General features: G+C 34.0%; 1 protein-coding gene across 13 annotated transcripts in view; it reads right to left on the reverse strand.

Moving 5' to 3' along the window:
• TfAP-2 (transcription factor AP-2) overlaps positions 1 to 25,486 on the reverse strand; it is a 978,986-nt gene that overhangs the window by 435,745 nt on the left and 517,755 nt on the right. For all 13 annotated transcript variants that reach the window (XM_069820017.1, XM_069820019.1, XM_069820016.1 and 10 more), the window contains one exon: positions 14,612 to 15,094. In XM_069820017.1, coding sequence (XP_069676118.1) covers positions 14,612 to 15,094 — 483 coding nt within the window. The remainder of the gene's footprint in view (positions 1 to 14,611; positions 15,095 to 25,486) is intronic.

Genomic DNA, 25,486 nt, shown 5'->3' on the forward strand with positions numbered 1-25,486 from the left:
ACTGGTTTTAGATAGATAGATGAATTTAATGTCATCCAGAGATTTACAGCCATAGACAACGTCAGAGTAGATATCTAAAACGTAATATAGCTAAAATCATTGACACTGTAGATTGGATTTGCCATTATAGTCCTTCTCACCATCCTTCTGAAAGTAAAATATGACGTGTTTCTTATATGCAATGGTAAAGAATTATAAAATTTATAAGATATGGAAATAAAACTATATTTGTACTTGGTGAAATATATGTCAAGTCTGGAACGGGTAGAATAATTATGAATAGATGAACAAGTAGGAAGATTATGCACATTACGCTTAACATACAGAAGGCAATCGAGAATAAACATTGACGGCAATGTAAGTATTCCTAGTTGTACAAAAAGTGGTTTACAATGAGTTCTAGAAGAGACACCACAAATAATTCTCACTGCTCTTTTGAAGAATAAACAACTTAGAAGCCGAAGTATGGTTGCCCCAAAAAAGAGTCCCGTAACTTAAGTGACTGTGAATATGGGCATAATAAACTGTAAGTGAAGAATTAGAACATAATGTTTGTCTGAGGATTCGTAACATGAAAATTATTTTATGCTTGACCATGCCGAAATGTAGTAATTATACACCTGGCAGCAGTCTTTTAATGCATGTCATTAAAGTACACCTATTCATTAAAGTTCAGGTTTTCGATTATTCTCGGATATGCAATCGAAAGACGAGGGAAACGTCACGGAGGCTGGAAATCCAATACTGTCGCAGAAGGTTATGTTCTGTTACTATAATAATTAGCGTTAATTGTAAATAATATTCAAATAAATTCAATTTGTCATCTCGTTTTTCAACTTTAAATCAATTTCCAGGTTATATCAAAATTAGTTCATGTTACATTACATCAAGGTCAATGACATTATTGTTCCTCGGAAAAAATCAGTACTTTCGCGTCTGCGCACATCTCACAATTCAGGAGCTATGAACAAGGTCACTTCCGATCTTCTGTCAGATACAAATAAAATGTATACTTCTGAATAATTTAAAGTTAGGAATATGGTCGAGCATAAAAAGTCGTATGAAACTTGCCTATGATGGTAATTAAGACGCTCGTATGAAAATTATGAAACTCCCTTGAGCTCGTTTCATAAACATACTTGCGTCTTAATTAGTATCATTATAGGCCCGTTGCATAATGTACTATTATTAATTTTATTAACAAGATATTCTATGTGTGTACTCCAGCCCAGAATGGCTTCGAGGTGAATGCCTAGGAATTTAACTGAGGAAGACAAGTCAGTAATATTTCTGTTAAAAGAAATATTTTCGTATTTGGTTGAAAGCAATTAAAGATCATATTCCTCTTAGTCTAATTGTACGGAAATGCTACGAAGTCCTACTATGCAACAGCTGACAGGACGATTGTTTGACTGAAAGAAAGAACTGCTCCTTTAACCTTCACCTTTATCTTTGAGGAAAATGTTGTAGATGTCCAGAGCGATGATTTAAAATTCATGCAAGAGGGTGAGTCACAGGGCAATTATATTCGTGTGAGGGCCTCTTCGTGCGGCGTGGTCGAGAAATTGAAGGGTGTGTAATCGGAAACACGTCACTCCGTATGGATACAGACTTCGTGATCACTTTTTATACATATATTTTACAAGATAATTCAAATGATTGGCCCCGAAGTTCCGTGCGTGCGCCAAACTACGTCAGAACTGTTTTTCTTCAATATGCATCTCCTACAGCCAGCTGTGGCACTTTCATATTATTTACTTAATGTCCGTTTTAGACTACAGTTGCTTTCTTAAGACATAAATATTTGCTTTAAAATGTTATTAATCTAAATAACCTTTTTTTTAGTTCATTTTTTAAGATTCCAATAAGTCAAGTAATAAATTAAAAATTATGCGATTGTAAATTTACATTGTATTTTTAAATTGTTAACGTTTTCGCCATTCAGTATGGCATCTTCAGACATTGACAATAAATTAGAGATATCTAGTGAAACAAACATTCTATTAAAAATTTTAGTGAAGAGTTTTACATAGTATGAAAGTATAGATTGTTGACGTCAATAAAAAAGACATTAAAGAACGGAAAACACTTAATCCTTAAATTGACAATACATCCTATAGGATACAAGAGGTTAATAGGCTATATGCTATAATTTATTAGAACAATAGAAAAAAATTGGTAGAAACATGCATATAGAGTGTTAGTTGGGAGGATAATATTAAAATGGATTTGAGAGAGGTGGGATATGATGATAGAGAATGGATTAATCTTGCTCAGGATAGGGACCAAAGGCAGGCTTATGTGAGGGCGGCAATGAACCTCCGGGTTCCTTAAAAGCCAGTAAGTAAGTAAGAAAAATTAAAATTTCACAATACTGTAATATTGTACAACACATAAAAATATGCACATTGCGATAGTTGTTTTCTTTAAGGTCCGACAGGGTTTAATAAACTAGCGTGAAAAATGAAGCTCTTACAAGTTAAGGGTTAAATGTACAAATTAAATTAAAATCATGTATCAAATATGCAGAGAGAATATCATCGAAATGATAGCCGTCCAAATCTTGGATTTAAAATACTGGCATCCTAATCAATTCAAATGAACAAAAAAGAAAATGTAAATTAATGTTAAAAAAATACATAATGAAATTTTAATCGAAATTTAATCAAGTGACTATATCATTTTATATATATTTTTTATGGTTTGATAGCTATCACATCTTGTCGCAGAATATTATGTTTTTTTTTTTTAATTTCATTATGTGTTTTTTAACATTAATTTACATTTTCATTTTTGTTCATTTGAATTGATTAGGATGCCGATATTTAAAATCCAAGATTTGGACGGCTATATATATATATATATATATATATATATATATATATATATATATATATATATATACGCTAAAATAATTTAATTTCATATCTTACATCCATTTGCTGTTAATGATTGTGATATTATTTGGTATTACACATTCTTTAACGCCTAAAATAGGATACTTAGAATTTATTTTATAGTTTTTAAAGCCTGTTATAGGTGCCTAAATCTACATTTTTAGAGCTTAAAAATTCTAGGTCTAGTTATCATTAGAGAGAGGCATTTTAGGTTCTAAAAAGTGGCATTTTAGGCGCCTAAAGCAGGCTCTTAAAATCCTTTATTTAGGCTCTTTAAAATATGAAATAGGCTTTTTTTGTTAAAACATGTCACAAGTATAAGAGTGTTTTTCATTCTCCAATCACATTTCTATAGTTTTCTTCACAGTAGATGATCAGCACCTATTGTGGCTATTGTGTCGCTTACTGTTGTATTTAAAAATGGTGAGAAAAAAGGAAGGGGTTGTTATCTGTCTTGGAATGTAAGAGAATGCTTATTCGGGTACAACCCAGTGAGTTTGTGTTAAATTGCTGACAGATAAAGAGGATATAATAATAATAATAATAATAATAATAATAATAATAATAATAATAATAATAATAATAATTTGTCTCGCAGAAGTTATTTTACATGCCAATAAATCTACTGACATGAGCCTGTCGCATTTAATCACACTTAAATGCCATTGACTAGGGCCAAAATTGAACTCGCAACTTCGAGCACAAAAGGCCAGCGCTATACCGAGTACGCTACCCAGGCCGGCTGAAAGAAAGAGAAGGAGAAGGGGTTTCCCGGAGGTACTTCTCTATTGTGTTGTTCACATGCTAGGAAGGAGTTGTCGTTATCCGTCTTGGAATGTAAACGGTACAGGATGTGAAGAAAAACAGTAAATAATTACGAAAATTGATGCAAAGATTGAAAAAAAAAACTTAAAAATAAGCATTAACGCCGAAATAGGTATTTTTAGGCACTATAAACCCCTTTATTTATACCTATATTTCCATGAAAAATGTAAATATTAAATATCAAGCCTGTATTTATCTACGAAAAAAATAGGTTTTTGCCTAAATTCCACTCTCTGTAACCTGGTAAGATTTATCTTGTCTCAGTAGCAATAAAACCAAGTCTCTTCAAATGAGGGTGGAGATTATACGAGAGTTGCAAATTTTCAGGATTCCTTTCAAAATCTTGTTATTGTACAGGCTACCGGAACTCAGCTTCTTGAAAGACAAGCTCAGTGACGGAACTGCACAGTACGAAGAGAGATATTTTGTTATTTTATTTTGCGCTACAGAATGTATCAACTAGTCCCTTCCGCCACTGGAAGGATGGACGGTATCGCTCCACTCCCCCCATTTCCATAGCAACACAGACGAGGAAAGACATATCTCCTTTCTCTCTCTTTTCACAGTGAGACAAGATTCATCACACAGACTTTAGTTATCATACAACACAAGAATAAAATCTACTTCTCTAAAGAGCGAATTATACAGGGTGTTTAAAAAATATGGGGCATAATTTCAAGTAAGTATTTCCCACATGTAGACAATCAAAATAGTTCATTACAACATGTGTCCGGAAATGCTTCATTTCCGAGTTATGGCCTTCACAACATTGAAATTCACCGGAACGTTTTTCTTTCCGCAGGTCGTTGACATTACAGAAGATGTTCAAAATGTCCACCTCCTGCTTGAATACAGACCTCACATCGATGTCTCATTGACCTGCGAACACGATCCCAAACTCCAGGAGTATTGCGTATGTCCTCAAAACATGCCACAATTCGATTCCGAAGAGAATCCAAATCAGGCACCGGAGACGAATAAACCAATGATTTTAAATGGCTCCACAAGTAGAAATCGAGAGGGTTCAGATCAGGTGAGCGTGGAGGCCAAGCAATTGGACCACCTCTACCTATCCATCGATCAGGAAACCTTCGATTCAAGTACCGGCGAGCCGTACGACTGAAGTGTGCAGGAGCGCCATCATGCAAGAAGTGAATATGTTGACCATTGATCAGTGGACGCCATCATGCAAGAAGTGAATATGTTGACCATTGATCAGTGGAGTGTCTTCTAAAACATGAGGTATGGTTCCGGTGAATTTCAATGTTGTGAAGGCCGTAACTCGGAAATAAAGCATTTCCGGACACATGTTGTAATGAACTATTTTGATTGTCCACATGTGGGAAATACATACCTGAAATTATGCCCCGTATTTTTTAAACAACCTGTATTTTGGCAACCCATCTATTTGTGTGAAATAATCTACAATTAATTAAACTGATTCGGTTGTTACTACTACACATAGCATTAGAGAGTCATACAATAACTAGTCTCGCTACTGAATATTAATGCAGACAGAATAATTTTTCCGTTAGGACAACCAGACAAAAAACAATCTGAAAGCTTTTCAACGCAATCTGCCAGATTTAAATGAATAGGAAACACGATTCTCGATAAAGTAATTCAATCGTGGGCAGACTTGCGAGGATAGACTAAGAGTTTTAGTGAAGATAAATTTCCGAATTCTGTAATACCAGCTTTTCATTTTACACTCCTGACTTTGTATCTATGAACGGCATGTTCCTGTATATAATCCACTTTTTTATCTATTGTGAGGAGAGGATTTAAAAGCACAAGCTGCCAAACCAGAGCAGGTCCAACTTCAAATCAATCCTGGCCGGACAATCTAGTTCACCCACTCGCTCCGTTAATAAAATTGTAGCTCTTATTGCGACTGGACAACCGTGAGAAGAGGACGCTGGGGGTAATTGGCCAGGCCGAATCCATTCCGATAAGGTGCTATAAATAAATCCAAAGATTTTCCTTTGTACACTACATGATTACAGTCCTTCAGAGGTCTTGTAGAAAAGAGGTGTGTTCACTGAATGTCACATTACTGGCGCTATGGGGTACGAGATTTACAGACAAAAAACCAGTGACTACCAGTTGGAAGTTCCTTCAAAGCAAGGTCGTGACCCAATCTCTTCTAGCTTCTCAAAAGCTCTTCTACAAAACCCCTCATACTTAAAGATTTTTATTTTTTGAATAATTGTAATTATAATTGCAATTGTATTCTTAATATTGTAGTTGTAATCTCTTGGTAGAGGGGAAGAGAAGGTCTGATGCCCCTATCTCTACCAACTTAGATAGATAGATAGATAGATAGATAGATAGATAGATAGATAGATAGATAGATAGATAGATAGATAGATAGATAGATAGATAGATAGATAGATAGATAGATAGATAGATAGATAGATAGATAGATAGATAGATAGATAGATAGATAGATAGATAGATAGATAGATAGATAGATAGATAGATAGATAGATAGATAGATAGATAGATAGATAGATAGATAGATAGATAGATAGATAGATAGATAGATAGATAGATAGATAGATAGATAGATAGATAGATAGATAGATAGATAGATAGATAGATAGATAGATAGATAGATAGATAGATAGATAGATAGATAGATAGATAGATAGATAGATAGATAGATAGATAGATAGATAGATAGATAGATAGATAGATAGATAGATAGATAGATAGATAGATAGATAGATAGATAGATAGATAGATAGATAGATAGATAGATAGATAGATAGATAGATAGATAGATAGATAGATAGATAGATAGATAGATAGATAGATAGATAGATAGATAGATAGATAGATAGATAGATAGATAGATAGATAGATAGATAGATAGATGTGTAGAAAAAGAGAAACAAGGGCGAAAATAGGTAAAGAAAGACAAGAACTTTAGAATGACAAGCAGAAAAACGATTTGTGATTTGCAGAAAATACTCATCCATTAATTCATTTAGTATTCTGCCAAAGGGCAGGTCTTTCACTCCAAACCCACAGTTATCCTAACTTTCCTATTTTCTGCCTTCCTCTTTGTCTCCTCGTATGATCCATATATCTTAATGTCTATCATCTGATATCTTCTTCTGCCCCGAACTCTCCTCCCGTTCACCATTCATTCCAGTTAATCCTTCAATAGACAGTTTCTTCTCAGCCAGTGACCCAACCAACTCCTTTTTCTCTCTTGATCAGTTTCAGCATCATTCTTTCTTCACCCACTCTTTCCAACACAGCTTCGTTTCTTATTCTGTCTGTCCACTTCACACGTTTCATTCTTCTCCATATCCACACTTCGCTTCTCTTCATTTCGTCGCAATGTCAATGTTACTGCCCCATAAAATTCTACACTTCATACAAAACACTTCACTAGTCTCTTCCTTAGTTCTTTCTCCAGAGGTCCACAGAAGATGCTCCTTTTTCTATTAAAAGCTTCCTTTGCGTTGCTATTCTTCTTTTGATTTCCTGGCAGCAGTTCATGTTACTGCTTACAGTACACTCCAAGCTGTCCACTTGCTCTACTTCCTCATTTAGAATTCGGAAGTTTACCTTCTTTATTTTTCTTCCTATGACCACGGTCTTTATAAAATACTGATATGCTAATAAAATATGACGAGAAAATAAATTTTATTGCCTCAATAAAAATCTCGAAGACGAGAGGAAAATAATAGAGCCAAAATAAAAAAGAAAAGAAGGGTAATACCTTGGTTTTTCTCAAACGACGCATGCGTGCCTCGCAACTATAGAAACCACTCACTATCTCTCGTGTAATCCAGATTTGTGCGAGGCGGGCCTCGTACGTCGCATGCGTCGATTCAGAAAAACCAAAACATTCGCATTGTGGACAAGACTGACTTTATCTCACGCATGATCCCTGGCTAAGGCAAATTACAGTACTTTTATCTTCACTACACCTTTGATAATGACACTGGACTGAAGTAATTTTCCTGGTAAATGTGTACCACTAGGCCTACTATTCTTTTGGAAATATATAGTGATGATCTCAAATTCTTCTAATCAAGACTCATAACTAGGGTACGGATTTTTAGGTCGTTAAAATATAATTTTAGGTGCCTAAAATAGGCTTAAAAGTGTAGAAAATAGTCTTTAAAGAACTGAGAATAGACTCTAACAAAAAAAATAATGTTTTCTTTAAAAACATGTTCCAAATCACCAGGAATTCACTTCTAGAATTTAATAGTTTTAAATGCTTATACACCGTTACCACCACTACTAGTAAAAGTACCAGAACAACAAATATCTAACTAGTTATACATAAACTGAACAATTGAATGTGAAAATAAGTTTTAGACATAAATTGAGTACACAAACAAGTCAAATATAATCAATTTTTACCAAGCCTTGTCCGTTAATGTCCATAATTACCTTCACAATAAATTACTAATAATTTTTTCAAAATTTTCAACTAAAAAGCAATGTCGTCTGTCACTCAACACAAATTTGTACGCTGAAAATGAACGCTCCACATCCACTGAAGTAACAGGAGCGTATTTCAATTTTGACACCAGTTGGACAGGAATGTTACATTGTAAATCCGTGTTCTTCCCTGCTAGGATATCTGAAGCAGTACGCAGGTCCTTCAGTCCTACATTTCTCTGCAGAACTTGCTCCAGTTTATCCTGTACTTTACTTCCAACAGAACCAGGAACACATTAATGGAATTTAAAATACAAATTTTCGAAATAAGAATGGGTGTCTTGACCTATTAGAGATAAAACATACTTAATAGGTCAAAATAGGCATTTTAGGTGCTATTAAAATACCAATTTTTGGCATAGTTTTATGAGAAACGTGTACTTGCAAGTTTTTATGAACTTATCTTTTCAGTATTAAAATAGGTTTTTACCTAAAATCCGAAGTCTAGTCATAACTATCTCATTAAGCTCACCGTGAATACAAGATCAGCGTCTTAATTCAAGAGTACACCAATAATATCCTCATGACTGCAACGTACACAGTGGAATACAAAGTCTGCGCAACAGGTGTTGCTCTCGGGTGTTCAGTGATATCTATGAATACATCAAGGGCGAAGGAATACAAGATTCAATCTGGGCTGTGGATGACGGAATTTTCGGAAAGAAAATCTAAAGTCTACGGATTCATTCAAAACTGAAATAAAGCTTGCGGGATCCGAGGGACACTAAATTTGTGGCATAAAACAAAATAAGTTCAGAAAATTCCAAAAATTAATATCTTAAGCACAGTTCTCAGAAGGTTTCTTATGCCATCGACTACAATTTATATTTTAAGTTACACTAGAGTCTAGAGACTATCTCCGATAGTGGTAGTAGTAGTAGTAGTAGTAGTAGTAGTAGCAGCAGCAGCAGCAGTAGCAGTAGCAGTAGCAGTAGTAGTAGCAATAGCAGTAGTAGTAGCAGTAGTAGTAGTAGCAGTAGTAGTAGTAGTAGCAGTAGCAGTAACAGTAGTAGCAGTAGTAGTAGTAGTAGCAGTAGTAGTAGTAGTAGCAGTAGTAGTAGTAGTAGTAGCAGTAGCAGTAGTAGTATTAGTAGTAGCAGTAGTACTTATAGTAATGTTTTATTTAACGACACCTTCAGCGTCGAAATTTTACGTAGACGAGAAAAGACCGACGAATTTTGTCTTGATCTCCCTATCAGGTATAGAATTCTTTTATGTGTCGTAAACCTACTAGGAGGACGACTAATTCCCAGGGCCGAGTAATTATGGAGATCGCGAAAATCACGATATAATAGATACCGTAAACTGGGGTTACTTTGAAGACAGAGAAAACTTTGAACATTTTTTCAGAAAATCATATTTAGGTTTCTACATGCTGTACTTGTTATAGATGGAGATAAATTTGGTATGAGAATTATTTTTATGATAATTTAGCTCCATCTGTAACAAATACAGCATGTAGAAACCTAAATATGGTTTTCTGAAAAATGTTCAAAGTTTGCTCTATGTTCAAACTAACCCCAGTTTACGGTATACAATAGAATTTTAAAATCTTTACGAAACAAGTAATTCTGAATAATAATATGCGGATAAAACAATCGCAACAAATCGCGAAACAGAGTTCTAATAGCGAAATATGAACACATTCACGAATTATTACTATTGCGTCGTTTTATAGCGAATTTCATATTCTGAGATTTTTTCCGATTTTTTAAAACTTGAATTTGTTATATATATACAAGTAGGCTGCATTACATGGTATTCCAGATGTTCTGATTATATTAGTGAACTCAAAAGACGGAGAATTCAACATTTCACTAATAATTTGAAAGTGTTAATTTGAGGGCTGCAAGTTTTTTTTTTTTTTTTTTTTAAATTAATGTGTAGTAAATACAGTCTCAATCCAACAAATACTGTCTATCGGTCATACCGCACCATCATTCATTTCTACGTGTCACACGATAGTCAGATATTTTAAGAATAACTCCCGGCCTTTGTCGGACTCCTGTAATGTTCACGGCATTTATTGTTGTAGGAGTAAATAAATATTGTGTAAACTTCCTCCTTCCCAGCCAATACCAATGATTGAAAAAAATCAAGTAAGTGTATTTTTTTTGTGAGCTCAAACTATTGGCATAAAAGATATGTAAACAATATTTGATTATTGTAAAACCCTTGACAGTATTTCCTACCTAAAAATAAATAGCACCTATTCACGTGGATAGTGGCTTCATTGGCCCAGGCCAAAATAATACCTAGCGCTAAATTTTCTTTCGTTGTAACTGTTTGCAGGCCATTTCAGATCATTGAAAATAAAATACCCAATCATTGGCTGTTGGAAACTTTGTGTAACTTGGAAACACCAGCTGTTACCACGAAAATGGAATTTACACTTACTATATATATGCAAGTCCTACTGGTCGGTATTAGGTATGACCCCAACGGAAGAACATTTTATTTTACCAGTGGAAAAGAAAATACACTACCACCCCAAAACAATTGAAGAGGGGTTTTCTCTGTCTTCAAGGCGTCAACTGAATACAATATATCTGTAGTTTTGTTTTGTTTATTTTGTTTTGCAGTCTTAGCAATTTGTAGCATAAAACATTGGAAATGTTTAAATATTTATCTCAAAATAAATATCTTTCATTTTCAGACAGACTTATTTTTAAGAATATTATTGCCAGTTTGTAGTCCAGTTTCCCAGGTACTGTATTACATTGGTGCAGTTTAATTTTACTATGGCTATACAGTCTGATCCGTTTGGGTAAGGATATATTAATTTATTATTATAAAGCTATTATTATAGTAGGAAGAATTTCTTGTTGGTTATATTATGATTAAAAGATGGGAGTTTCCATACGTGACAATCAACAATCCATAATCTGAAAGGACAAATGAAAATCGTAGATGATTAAAATGTCTACTACAAATCAACAGCGGGCACTATGTGTTCTTTGATATGCTAAATTTGAGAGTGTTAAAAGAGTTCAAAGGGAATTTCGACGTGAGTATGGTATGCGTAATGTACCTAAATACGATTCCATAATGTTGTGGTATCGAACATTTGTAGAAACAGGTTCTGTGTTAAAAAAACATGCAGGAGGTCGCAGGCGAAACCCAGTACGAGAAGCAGCTATCTCTTGGCTTGGCCCCCAAGCTCCCCAGATCTAATCCCTCCTGATTTCTTCGTGTGGGGTTTTGGTTAAAGACATTGTCTATTCACAGAAACCCGGGAACATTGTCTGAGAGTAAAAATTACTCAAGCTTTTCAACAAATCACCCCTCTTATGTTACAACGGACATGGGCTGAATTGCATCACCGTTATGAGTTGTGCAGGGTGCGCAATGGGGGGTCATGTTGAGCTCTGAGGAATCTCCCATCTTTCAGTGTTGTATGCACAAAGTTTCAACAAATAAAGTTCAGTAGTAAATGTTTTACGATGTTTTTTACTTTTATCCATATCCAAATGGATCACTTTGTATATGAGAAAACAAAGGTGGAACTAAGTAAGGTAACTTTGGGCCACAGCTTTGAGCTAAGTTTTTTCACATGTACTATTTATATCAGTGACTATTATAATAGTTGGAGTGCTTTTAAGAAATATTCCCGCAACCGTACAGTATATGAAATTTGGAGCTTCATATTCTAAATTTTTACAGGAAATCAGCAAAAGAACATTTAAAAATACATTTCAGTGGGTCAAAGTAACCCAGGTTTAAGGCATTGATTTTTTTTTTTATTTTAAGTTAAATATTGTTCATGTTTCTGAACGCATAGTTAAATGCATGTTAAATGGAATTTTTGTCGTTTTATTTTGTAAATCATCTCGCGTCCCCATCAGCTCTTTCTGCGACTTCTAGTTTAGTCTAGACCAGACGTCTCCAAAAGCGTACTCGCGAGTAAGCCCCTGAACGGAACTGAAGCCAGTACGTAATGAGCGCGCTCCGCCTCTCCCATCCCCACATGTAATGTACTCAATGTCTATGCGCAAACGAAGAGCAGTGGCGGACTGACATTATCACTGTGTTGGTCGGCGTCTTCCACCGTTTCACAATGTCTTCTAATCATGGACGTAATACATTCAAGGATGAATAGGAAGATAAATTTTTTTGTGTTAGTGGGGAGAATGTGAAATGCTTAATTTTTTCGAAAATTCTTAAGGGTGTGTTAAAATTCAACATGCGACGACAATACTCGGCTCTTCACAAAGAATATCATATAATTACAGGCATGTTGGACATGTGAAAATAATTTATTTTGTGGCTATCTGTATAACTGTTGGTTATACATAATAATCAGTATATTACAATACGTTTGCACTCAGTTCCGCATGACAAACATATAGTTTTTCGTTTAATTTTAGGTGAAATGCGTAGGCCTAGAAATATTTTGATAAATATAAAACAAGAAAATACAAACACAAATCACACACGTGTCCTCAATGTTAAACAAAAACAGCTTCTTGCTAGCTATGTTCTAGCTTGGAATATTGGAAAATCAATGAAGCCCTTTATATAAGCATCATTTATAAGATCGTATATACAGGACGTTACTAAAATACTGTGTCCAGAACAAAGTCAAAGTTTAAGAAAATTAAATTGTTTCCAATTACAGTTCAGAGAAGGAATTTCAAGATTGTAAATGTAATTGAATCTAAAGCTGAAACCACAATTAGCCAGTTTGTGGCTTACTCACTTGCATTGGACGAAAGCACAGATAGAAATGACAAAGCTCACCTAGCCATTTTCATCCGAGGAGTTAATGAACATTTTACTGTGTCTGAATGTCTTCTAGATGTAATTACAAAATACAAATGGAGAAGGCACTGAAAGGCATCATACAGACGTGGACAAATTATTATCAAAATTGACGATTTTTATGATAATTCTGTTTACAAAATTTGACTTTTCAATTTAGACTACAGTTGACAATTTTGCATATTTCCATCATTATAGTAGACAGAAATATGCAGAAATGTCAACTGTAGTTTAAATTGAAGAGCCAAATTTTGTAAAAATATAAAATAAAAATCTTCAGCTTTGCTAATAATTTGGAAATATTCAAAATGTGAACTGTAGTCCAAATTGAAGAGTTGAATTTGATAAAAGTATGTAATAAAAATATTCAGTTTTACTAATAATTTGTAAATATGCAAAAATATCAGATGTGGTCCAAATTGAAGAGTCAAATTTTCTAAAAATATACAATACAAATCTTCAATTTTGCTAATAATTTGGAAATACTAAAAAATGTCAACTGTAGTCTGAATTGAAGAATCATATTTTGTAAAAGTATATTACAAAAATCTTCAGTTTTACTAATAATTTGTAAATATGCAAAAATATCAAATGTAGTCCAAATTGAAGAGTCAAATTTTCTAAAAATATACAATACAAATGTTCAATTTTGCTAATAATTTGGAAATACGCAAAAATGTCAACTGTAGTCTGAATTGAAGAATCATATTTTGTAAAAGTATATAATAAAAATCTTCAGTTTTGCTAATAATTTGTAAATATGCAAAAATATCAAACGTAGTCCAAATTGAAGAGTCAAATTTTCTAAAAATATACAATACAAATGTTCAATTTTGCTAATAATGTGGAAATACGCAAAAATGTCAACTGTAGTCTGAATTGAAGAATCATATTTTGTAAAAGTATATAACAAAAATCTTCAGTTTTACTAATAATTTGTAAATATGCAAAAATATCAAATGTAGTCCAAATTCAACAGTCAAATTTTCTAAAAATATACAATACAAATCTTCAATTTTGCTAATAATTTGGAAATACGCAAAAATGTCAACTGTAGTCTGAATTGAAGAATCATATTTTGTAAAAATATATAATAAAAATCTTCAGTTTTGCTAATAATTTGTAAATATGCAAAAATATCAAATGTAGTCCAAATTGAAGAGTCAAATTTTCTAAAAATATACAATACAAATCTTCAATTTTGCTAATGATTTGGAAATAAGCAAAAATGTCAACTGTAGTCTGAATTGAAGAATCATATTTTGTAAAAGTATATAACAAAAAATCTTCAATTTTGCTACTAATTTGTCCACGTCTGTAGAATACAAAAGGTTGAATTTGCAATGGCTTGTGTCAATAGCAACAGACGGGGCTCCAGCTTCATATATGCCAAAATAATGTACAAACGTATGATATTTCTTATTCTTTTGATGTTATTATTTGTAAACATAAGTAGACTGTTGCCGCCATCCCCCACTGATCGCTCCCATCTGTTGAGGTACGAGTCTCTCCCCCTTCTCTAGCCTTACAGCACCCTGTGTTCGGCGGGCAGTATCGAGAGGACGAATGACGATATGCTTTTTGGAGACCTCTGGTCTTGACAATTTGAAATCACTCACTCGTGCAATAAGAAGTAGATACTGTAGTAGTGTACTCACAACGTGGAGGGGGTCGGTGTCCCTGCGCAGGACATCGTGCGTGGTGGTGGTGCGCTGCCCCGCCGACACCGCCGCGGCGGTCAGCTGGTTGTAGTGGTGCGCTGCGGCGGCAGCCTGCGCCGTCTGGTGGAGCGAGTTGAGCGTCTGCGAGTACGGGTCCGTGACGGCCGTCACGGAGTTGAGGTAGTCGAGTTGGTGGTGGCCCTGGGCGGCGGCCGGCGACGCCGCCTGGTGGTGGTGGTGGCTCGGGGGCGGGGGAGGGAACGGCGGCGGGAAGTAGGGCGGCTGGAAGTCCGTGGCGGACACCGAGTGGTGGTGTGACGTGGGAGTCATGCCGCCCGTGTTGCCCGCCGCGCCGCCGGTCCCCGTGTTCGAGCGGTGGTGGTGGTGGTGGTGCGAGGCGGTGCTGAACGGGGACGAGCCACCCGTGCCAGCCGACACGGAACCGATCGAGGCGATGGCTCCGTGACCCGTCAACCGGTCCTGCAACAACGGAACGCGTCCATCACAAAATTGACCACACATTTTATCCCTTAAAACTATCTATATATATAATTTGAACTGGTAATGGAAATTACGGGAAAACGGCTGAACGGATTTTAATGAGTGACCCCTCATTTTCATGCCTGGCATTCAAAGTTTTTCGGAAAAATAGTAGTTTTCAGTGAAATGTCAATTTTCCTACATAATTTTCCTATTTTCCAAAATCCATCTGTTGCCAGTTTTGAGAACTAATTCTATTCAATCACGGCCGACTTGATTGAATTTCAGAACAAAACAAAACACACACTACAATAAACAATAGGCTATTACACGAAGGCCTGCAGGATTGCCGACATATTTAGAGCTCAAATTCAATTTGTTATTAAAAATAATTTACAAGTCTCATTCTGCAGTGTATAATTTTGTGAGTACATCTGTGTATTGGATATTCAAATCTACGAAACTTGAGGTGGTTTGATGACATTATTACCATTTTAGAAATTACATATTATTATGGTTAATGTCATGATGCGTCTATTTTTCATTAATTATACATAATATTAACGCTATATTGATGGCATGAAAGTGAAACGTTTTGAGGTTATGTAAGTACATGTAGAGAATATCTCAATTTAGATCTTCATTTCTATAATTTACTGAGTGGCGGCTATATATAACTACAAAACTTACGTAAGATAATAATACTGTTTTTAAAAATAAAATATTTTTATAGTTCTTAAACAAGTGGGGTTGGGTCTTTTTCATATACTTAATGGCGGTGTAGTGTAGATATTGATAGGTGTCATCGTCTTCAGTATTGGCTCTAGAGAGCGCAAAAAATACAGTTCCTAAGGAAAGACCAAAAGGTATTACTTACTAATAAAATAAGAGACCTAGAAAATTTTGTAGTCTCCAGATCATTTCAGCATGATCTCTTAGTAGGATAAAATGATTTTACGCTCTACATTTCAAGTTCTACATGCAGAAAAATGCTATTGTTCGAAAACTTAGCAAACCTGACATTTTTTTAACTTTCGCCTACAATCCACAATGACCTGAAACAGCTATTGCTATCGTCCGGACATTGATACTTGCGTTTCCGCATTGAAACTCACAAATTGAAGGTGGATAGATTCAAAAAAAGTATGTAGCCTAAAAAACCCATTCTGAGGTAGTATGTTTCATTATTATGGAAGCAAATAACTATCAAAATGTCAAGTATTCTTCATTGAAAATAAATCTGAAAAATTTTTATTTGAACTTCTAACGAACTTAGTTTGCAGCAGCATTTGCTGCACAAGCCACTAGTTTGAATTATATTCTACACAACTTTTCAAGCTGGAAGAAAGTTTATCCTCACCACCCTCGAAAAACCGCTCAACCAGAAGCTTGCAACTTTATCGTATTTATTTCCCATTGTGAATTAATGTTATTACGAATGGAATTCCAATGAAAAAGTATTTTTTTCAGAAATATTTGTTTATTATTAGTATAAGGCAGTCAAGTCACTTGATACCCATAGGAGCAAGCGCGCGCTTTAGAGCTCAGGAGAGACTGAGCGCTTTACAGCGGAAAGGAAAGAGACAGACGAAAGAGGTAGTATATGCCGCTTGTTCGAGCTATATTCAGGGATGGCCAGCACTGATTCAATAGATAAAAGGAAGAGAACTTATTAAGGGTACACTCAACTATATTTTGGAACATTTATCCTATTTGACCAATCTTTTTCAAATTTGGAGAAAAAGTTTAATATGCACATGGAAAGTAACATACAAAATCTCAGCTCATTAGATCCAATACTTTTCAAAATAAAAAATAATTCAATTTTTAATCACTCATTAATTGAAATATCACTTTTAATTATAATTTTTTATTTTTTGGCTTTGTGCATTTGACTGTGACTTCTCAATGAATAGGGGAAGAATTCTGCGTATTGATTTAGTTCTGTCACGTAAATTAGTTTAGAAATTTAATTTTTTATTTCCATGACACTTTTTCTCCAATTTTTTAAGTTGAGTGTCCCCCTTAAAAGTGTATCCATGTTAATTTTTAAATTTGTCTGAGAAGTATAAGTGCATTATAAGAATTTAAGTTTTAATTGTAATGCTCATTTTTCACAAGTTCGATTTTTTTATTCAAAAGAAATATTTCCTCAACGTTTCGTATAGAAAAGTGAAATTTTCAGATATAGGCCTATTTATTTAGTAGCCTTACAGAATGTTTTCGTAAATCGAATAAACCGTATATACGTATTACTGAAGATAGTGTATTGAAAATTTTGAAAATATTCGCATGGAAATTCTTTGTAAGGAAATGAATTAACAAAGCAACTACTGTTTCATCATAAGCAAAAGATACGTGCCCATGTGTTGTAAAAATGTCAGCTCTATAGCTTCAGCAGATTTCGAGAAAATAATTTAATATTCTGATGATAGGAAGTTGCTCACCAATATCACCTTAAAAGCATAATGCGATAAGAGTTTTGTTATGGAATATTAGTTACACTTGAAACATATACAGCACCTAGGTAACTTTGCTTTGTACTGCAATATTGTTTTGATTAGTTTATTGATTACTTTTAGGTATAAGGCTAAAGGTACAATCAATATCAATTCCAACTTATCGTGTCATACTCAGTCTCTTTTCTGGGGATATCACTTTCTTTATGAATGATGTGTTTCATCCATTTAGTACAGTATAGTTGTACTACTATGGAATTTATGTGAATATTCCTTCTTAACTCTTTATTATGTCATTAACATTTAAAACACAACTGCAATATTAAGAAATTGGTGTTAGTACTTTTGTTTTAGAGACAATATAGATAATATCAAACAGAAAGAAGCCATATAAAAATAACGACATAAAATTTCACGTTCCGTTTGAAGTTTATGCACCATTGTTTTCTTAATACAACAGGCTGCTTATTCATAAGTATACACAACTCTTCCTCTTTCCATACTTAGCGCTTGATGCCCCCGCACGATGTCAAGGTCAGAAAAATCCGCTTGCTTTGACATCAGTGGTGTAAAGCATAGATAAGGGTCTAAATTTAAATATTCTAATGTTTTATTTTCAAAAGGAAAATATTTCACAAGTTTTATGGGCATTGAATCTAAGTGGTCTTGGCTAGGTAATAGGTACCGTTTTGTTTCCCTAAAGTTTGCAGCACTTACTCATAGAGGGATCGGCTACTAATGTATGTTTATCAAGGAGCTATTGTTGAAGAAAGATTTTGAGTACCTGCAGTGTTAATTCCACAGCTCCAGGATTAAGGAAGGTTCGTTAATTGGAGGTGATGAAATTTATAATGTGATTGTCACTGCTCACGCTTTCATTATAATTTTCTTTATAGTAATACCAATTATAATTGGAGCTTTTGATAATTCTGTACTGAATTCTTTCTGCCATTTATTTTTCTTAATCATTTACAACTTTTGCATCTTCTTAATTATTAACACCTTCTGCCCCGTCTTAATCATGTACATCTTGTGCATCATCTTAATCATTACCATCTTCTGCATCATTAATATCTTCTGCACCTTCTTAATCATTTACACCTTTTGCATCTTCTCAATTATTAACACCTTCTGCACCGTCTTAATCATTTACATCTTCTGCATCATCTTAATCATCACCATCTTCTGCATCATTAACATCTTCTGCACCTTCTTAATCATTTACATCTTTTGCATCTTCTTAATTATTAACACTTTCTGAACCTTCTTAATCATTTACAACTTTTGCATCTTTTTAATTATTAATACTTTCTGCACCGTCTTAATCATTTACACCTTTTGCATCTTCTTAATTATTAACACTTTCTGAACCTTCTTAATCATTTACAACTTTTGCATCTTTTTAATTATTAACACCTTCTGCACCGTCTTAATCATTTACAACTTTTGCATCTTCTTAATTATTAACACCTCCTGCACCGTCTTAATCATTTACATCTTCTGCATCATCTTAATCATTACCATCTTCTGCATCATTAACATCTTCTGCACCTTCTTAATCATTTACATCTTTTGCATCTTCTTAATTATTAACACTTTCTGAACCTTATAAATCATTTACAACTTTTGCATCTTTTTAATTATTAACACCTTCTGCACCGTCTTAGTCATTTACATCTTTTGCATCTTCTTAATTATTAACACCTTCTGTACCTTCTTAATCATTTACATCTTCTGCATCATCTTAATAATTTACATCTTCTGCATCATTAACATCTTCTGCATCTTTTTAATTATTTACATCTTCTTCATTTTACATCTTACAGTTCAAGCGAATATTTTCATTTAGAAATGTCACAGTTATTTTGAAACTGGAAAAATAAAGGACATTAACTGATCTGTAACATCCGTGACAAAATGTATGTACCATGCGTAATATAAAAGAAATAGGTATAAAATATTTAACGATTATGTTTTTGTGAACTAATTGGATGCCATGAAATTTGCATAGCTTTCACGTGAATATAAAAATTAAATTCTGAAAATACTCCTACCACAATGGTTGGTCTTGGACATGAAGAAATTCCACCTAACCGTCGCATTTAATACTCCCATCCAAAACAAAACACTGAGGCATTCTGCAAGTTTAGTTCGAAAAATTATCATCAGACTCCCGCGAGAGTTCGAACTCTCAATCGTTCACTTCTCAGTCAGCAGCCAAAATGATTGAGTAATGTCGGTAAATTAGTCTAAATGTAAATAAAAATAATTCAAATATTGAGTGTGGGATTATTTGAGTAGTTTAAGACTAGCCGTAATTGGAATCCATAATTTGTTCGCCGTTAATTCCAAACTCGTTTTATGTGAGCAATGAAACCCATTATAAATTACAAGCTACTTAATTTAAATAAATGAAAATAGACAAGACGTTTTATATTAATGTAGTTCGTAATAAAAACAAGCAGTTTAATTCTTGATTAAGCAACAATTTTTTTTTAAATTCAAGAAGACGTTAGATTATTTACTATGTGATCCATTCGTAAATCAAAGTACAGGAGCAGCAAATTTTTATGGGCTTTCGTGAACAATTTTTTTAGTAGGTTGTTTTACGACGCTTTATCAACATCTTAGGTTATTTAGCGTCTGAATGATATGAAGGTGATAATTCCGGTGAAATGAGTCAGGGACAAGGTAGATGATGTTAATGATAAAAAATATGCAGAAGATGTAAAATGAAGATGTAAATAATTAAGAAGATGCAGAAAATGTTAATGATGGAGAAGATGTAAATGATTAAGATGATGCAGAAGATGTAAATGATTAAGAAGTTACAGAAGGTGTTAATAATTATGAAGACGCAAAAGATGTAAATGATTAAGACGGTGCAGAAGATTTTAATGATGCAGAAGATGTAATGATTCAGATGATGCAGGATATGTAAATGATTAAAAGATGCAGAAGATGTTAATGATGCAGAAGATGTTAATGATTAAGATGATGCAGAAGATGTAAATGATTAAGACGGTGCAGAAGGTGTTAATAATTAAGGAGATGCAAAAGTTGTAAATGATTAAGAAGGTGCAGAAGGTGTTAATAATTAAGAAGCTGCAAAAGATGTAAATGATTAAGAAGGTGCAGAAGATGTTAATGATTAAGATGATGCAGAACATGTAAATGATTAAGACGGTGCAGAAGGTGTTAATAATTAAGAAGATGCAAAAGTTGTAAATGATTAAGGAGGTGCAGAAGGTGTTAATAATTAAGAAGATGCAAAAGATATAAATGATTAAGAAGGTGCAGAAAATGATAATGATGCAGAAGATGTTAATGATTAAGATGATGCAGAACATGTAAATGATTAACACGGTGCAGAAGGTGTTAATAATTAAGAAGATGCAAAAGTTGTAAATGATTAAGAAGGCGCAGAAGGTGTTAATAATTAAGAAGATGCAAAAGATGTAAATGATTAAGAAGGTGCAGAAGATGTTAATGATGCAGAAGATGTTAATGATTAAGATGATGCAGAAGGTGTAAATGATTAAGACGGTGCAGAAGGTGTTAATAATTAAGGAGATGCAAAAGTTGTAAATGATTAAGAAGGTGCAGAAGGTGTTAATAATTAAGAAGATGCAAAAGATGTAAATGATTAAGAAGGTGCAGAAGATGTTAATGATTAAGACGGCGCAGAAGGTGTTAATAATTAAGAAGATGCAAAAGTTGTAAATGATTAAGAAAGCGCAAAAGGTGTTAATAATTAAGAAGATGCAAAAGATGTAAATGATTAAGAAGGTGCAGAAGATGTAAATAATTAAGAACATACAGAAGATGTAAATGTTTAAGAAGATCAGAAGATGTAAATGATTAAGATGATGCAGAAGATGTAAATGATGGAGTAGAAGAAGATATGATGTATAGGCCTATGATGAAGGTACAAAAGACGTAGATAAGACTACACAGAAGATGATCGAGATGTAGATAACGAAGAAAATGCAGACGATGTAAATGAAGATGCAGACGATATAGATGATAAGATGCAAATGATAATATAGATATTGATAAGCAAGAACATGCGGACAATGAAGATTATCAAGAAGAATATAATGTACGGGATTTAATGACAGATAATAAGAAATGCAGATTATTATAAAGATGAATGTTATAAAGGAATTGAATTTGTTACTATGAAGATTATGATAATGATGATGACAATGACTATGAGATGGTAAACTTATATTCCAATCCTCTGATAATGTATTAATGGTTTTCAAATATCAGCTCCTTTCATGCTCCTTCTAACTTAAGATTATGTCCTCTGTCAATTTCGAATCTATTTTTAACGTTATTACTAACTTTGTTGATACAATTTATTATTTTCTATTGGTCACGTCAGTATCTCGTTGTAAGAACAGTTCTTTACTGCATATTTGTATCAATGTTTGACGGCTACAGACTGTGAATATAATTAAGCAACTTTCAGGATCCCCACCTCAATTCACCCTTCATGTATCTTTCTACATCCCTTGTTTTCACGCCCCATCTGTTGATGCTCCTCCCCCTGAATTAGGGCCCCAGTTTCATGTCCTACTCGGCTTAGCATAGACTAGTGATGTTACAATTACAGCAACCATGATTTCCTAGAAATACGGTAAACAGTTTTCAAACTTCCCATCAGGGCAGATCTAGGATATATTGTGAACTACAGAATGTAGATTCCAAGGATTATAATCCCTAATAATTTAAGTGGTATCAAATGAAATTAAATAATAAGGAAACATGTTTTTATAAATCTAATAATTCTGCTTTGTGATTATTGTAACATGTAGCTAATCGGCGATGTATACAATGTAAGGGAAAAGGAACTGACCACCCTATCTCATTATCTCCTGGCTTAGTTACCTCATAAGTGAAGCATTGTTAGTATCATTTGTGACGTTCAGACCTGTCTTCGGATAATTGTCTAAACAACAATTCTAGTTTTAATACATAGAAACCGATAGTTGGCACAGACGATAACGTTTGAGACTCGCATTTAGGAGGTCCCTGGTTCAAAACCCTTGGCTGAAGTTTTTCATGGATTTCCTCAATCACAAAGGCAAATGCAATATTGGAAATTTGCATACCATGGTTCATCACTGCCTCAGTCATCAATATCGTAAACATTAATCAAAATCTAAAATCAGTTACATGAACGCAATCACATGACAGTGGAAAGAGGAGCCCAACTATTAGTAAACGAACGGCGCACTCCGAAATACATAGAAACCCAAAGATTCTAAACACGCGACATGACCACAGATGTTAAAGTGTGTATAAATAAATTTAACAAAAAATGGATAGAAGATGGACGTAGCTTTTATCCTACGGTTTGAGGTTCGATATCGAGAACCAGCTGTCATCACAAGACAACACACGCATTTTTTTAGTCATCTAGGTTAATGATATGCAATACTCCAGAATTTAACTTCCTCTACAATTTCTACATCACTGCATTTAGCTTTAATAAATGTCGTGTCAATTCTGAACAACGCTAGGCTAAGTGTAGTGTGCAAATGATAGAGCATCATTAAATGTGGGAAAAATTGTTATGAATTAATTATGTATTATTATTATTATTATTATTACTATTACTATTATTATTATTACTATTACTATAATTATTATTACTATTACTACTATTATTATTATTACTACTACTACTACTACTATCATTATTATTATTATTATTATTATTATTATTATTATTATTACTATTACTACTATTATTATTAGTACTATTATTATTACTATTACTACTATTATTATTATTACTACTATTATTACTATTACTACTATTATTATTACGGTAGAGCAGCTGGCTACGGGCTGGAAGGTCCGGGGTTCGATCCCAGGTGGTGACAGGATTTTTTCTCGTTGCCAAACTTTCAGAACGGCCCCGAGGTTCACTCAGCCTCCTATAAAATTGAGTACCGGGTCTTTCCCGGGGGTAAAAGGCGGTCAGAGCGTGGTGCCGACCACACCACCTCCTTCTAGTGCCGAGGTCATGGAAAGCATGGGGCTCTACCTCCATGCCCCCAAGTGCCTTCATGGCATGTTACGGGGATACCTTTACCTTTTATTATTATTATTATTATTATTATTATTACTATTACTACTATTATTATTATTACTACTATTTCTGCTATTATTATTACTATTACTATTATTATTATTACTATTATTATTACTATTACTATTATTATTATTATTACTAATACTATTACTATTATTATTATAATTATTACTATAATCATTATTATTACTATTACTATTATAATTATTATTACTATTACTATTATTAGTATTACTATTATTATTAGTACTACAGGGACATCATTTTATTTTTACTAACATTTTTAATATTAACCTGTCTATACGTTTAGAGAACCGGAAACACCGCTTGCTCCCTCCTCCAAGACTGGAGTTCGATGATACTGGCGTAAAACACAAATCACTCTACTAGGTATAGGAAGGAAGAAAAGTAGTTCATCCATTTACGTAAACTAGGAAATATCGCGATTTTGAGTTTGATAATTTTCATTAGGTTTTTCTTTAATCAAAGTACACTACTGTATTAAGAATAAGTGTTTTTACTCACGAAGTGAGTTATCCATGCGAACGTATTCATTATGCTGTGTATATTATACTGTCTACAGCACATTAGCGTACAATATAGAGAAAGAAGTTAAATTGAAAAATAATCATAATATGAATATTTAAACACAATTTTGAAAATGGTGGCCGTTCATTTCGATACAGGCTTCAGTTCTTTTGTGCATATTATCGCACTATATACTATTGCATCTAATTCCAATTGCCAGTTTCTTCCTTCGTACTAGTAACTCATGTTGAAATAATTCTGTACCTACTCTACGTACTGTAAATTCAATCTTCACTTCTGCCCAACCCGAAAATATAAAATTACTCAGACATGCTATCTACTGTCCGCCCAAGTGGTTATGCCGCAGGATTGTAGAAAGGGAGGAAATCACGTGACAGTTAATTACTTAACGAGGCCCTTTTATTTAAGTTAAATTAAACAGCTGTATAATATTACGTAAACTTCCAATTCCTAAGAGAAATTAATGTTTTCAGAAAAGAGCTAAGACAGCCCAGCTATTACAGAGGGGCGAGCAGAAGCAGGTGGGGGAAATCGGGATGCGACGTAGGCAAACGGACAGTACCTGTGCGAAAATATGATTCAATATTGAAAGCTCTTTCGTCATTGGAAAACGCGAAGATATTTCTGGAAAGTACTATACTCACTAACTCAGTGCTGTTTACTATAAGCGGTCTTGGATCTGTGTGTAGAGGACAGTTGGAACTTCATTAGTAGAAGGGGTGGGAGTGAAGTACATTCAAAAACTCAGGTACAATAAAAATTGAAGTAAAAATAAAATGATGTCCCTGTATTACTATTACTACTATTACTACTATTATTATTACTATTATTACTACTACTATTATTATTATTATTATTACTATTATTAGTACTATTATTATTATTACTACTACTATTATCATTATTATTATTGAACCAGTTACATTGGTGGAATTTCAGAGGCAGATTCTGCTCGACGGTCTGCCTTCTGGACGCGGCAGCTCTCCTGCTGGCAAGCGGTGTAATTAGAGACAGCCCGCCATGCTAAGGGCCTTCGACAGCCCGTCTCACGTATATTATGGTCCGTAATTTATTGCAATTATATGTAAATTATCGAGGAAGGGGACTTTCTTTTTGTAGCTTTGGGTACTGTAATTAGCACTTCACTGTAATTGCGGACGTGGCCAACAACAGCAACAGCTCTGTGACAAAAGCGACCGGTTCCCAATGCCTTCGTATCACAATGTCTTAAATGTCAAGACAATCCTGGTATTACTCTGTTATATGTCAGAAGCG

This window comes from Periplaneta americana, chromosome 3 (genome assembly GCF_040183065.1).
Source record: "Periplaneta americana isolate PAMFEO1 chromosome 3, P.americana_PAMFEO1_priV1, whole genome shotgun sequence".
In the NCBI taxonomy this organism is placed as follows: domain Eukaryota; kingdom Metazoa; phylum Arthropoda; class Insecta; order Blattodea; family Blattidae; genus Periplaneta; species Periplaneta americana.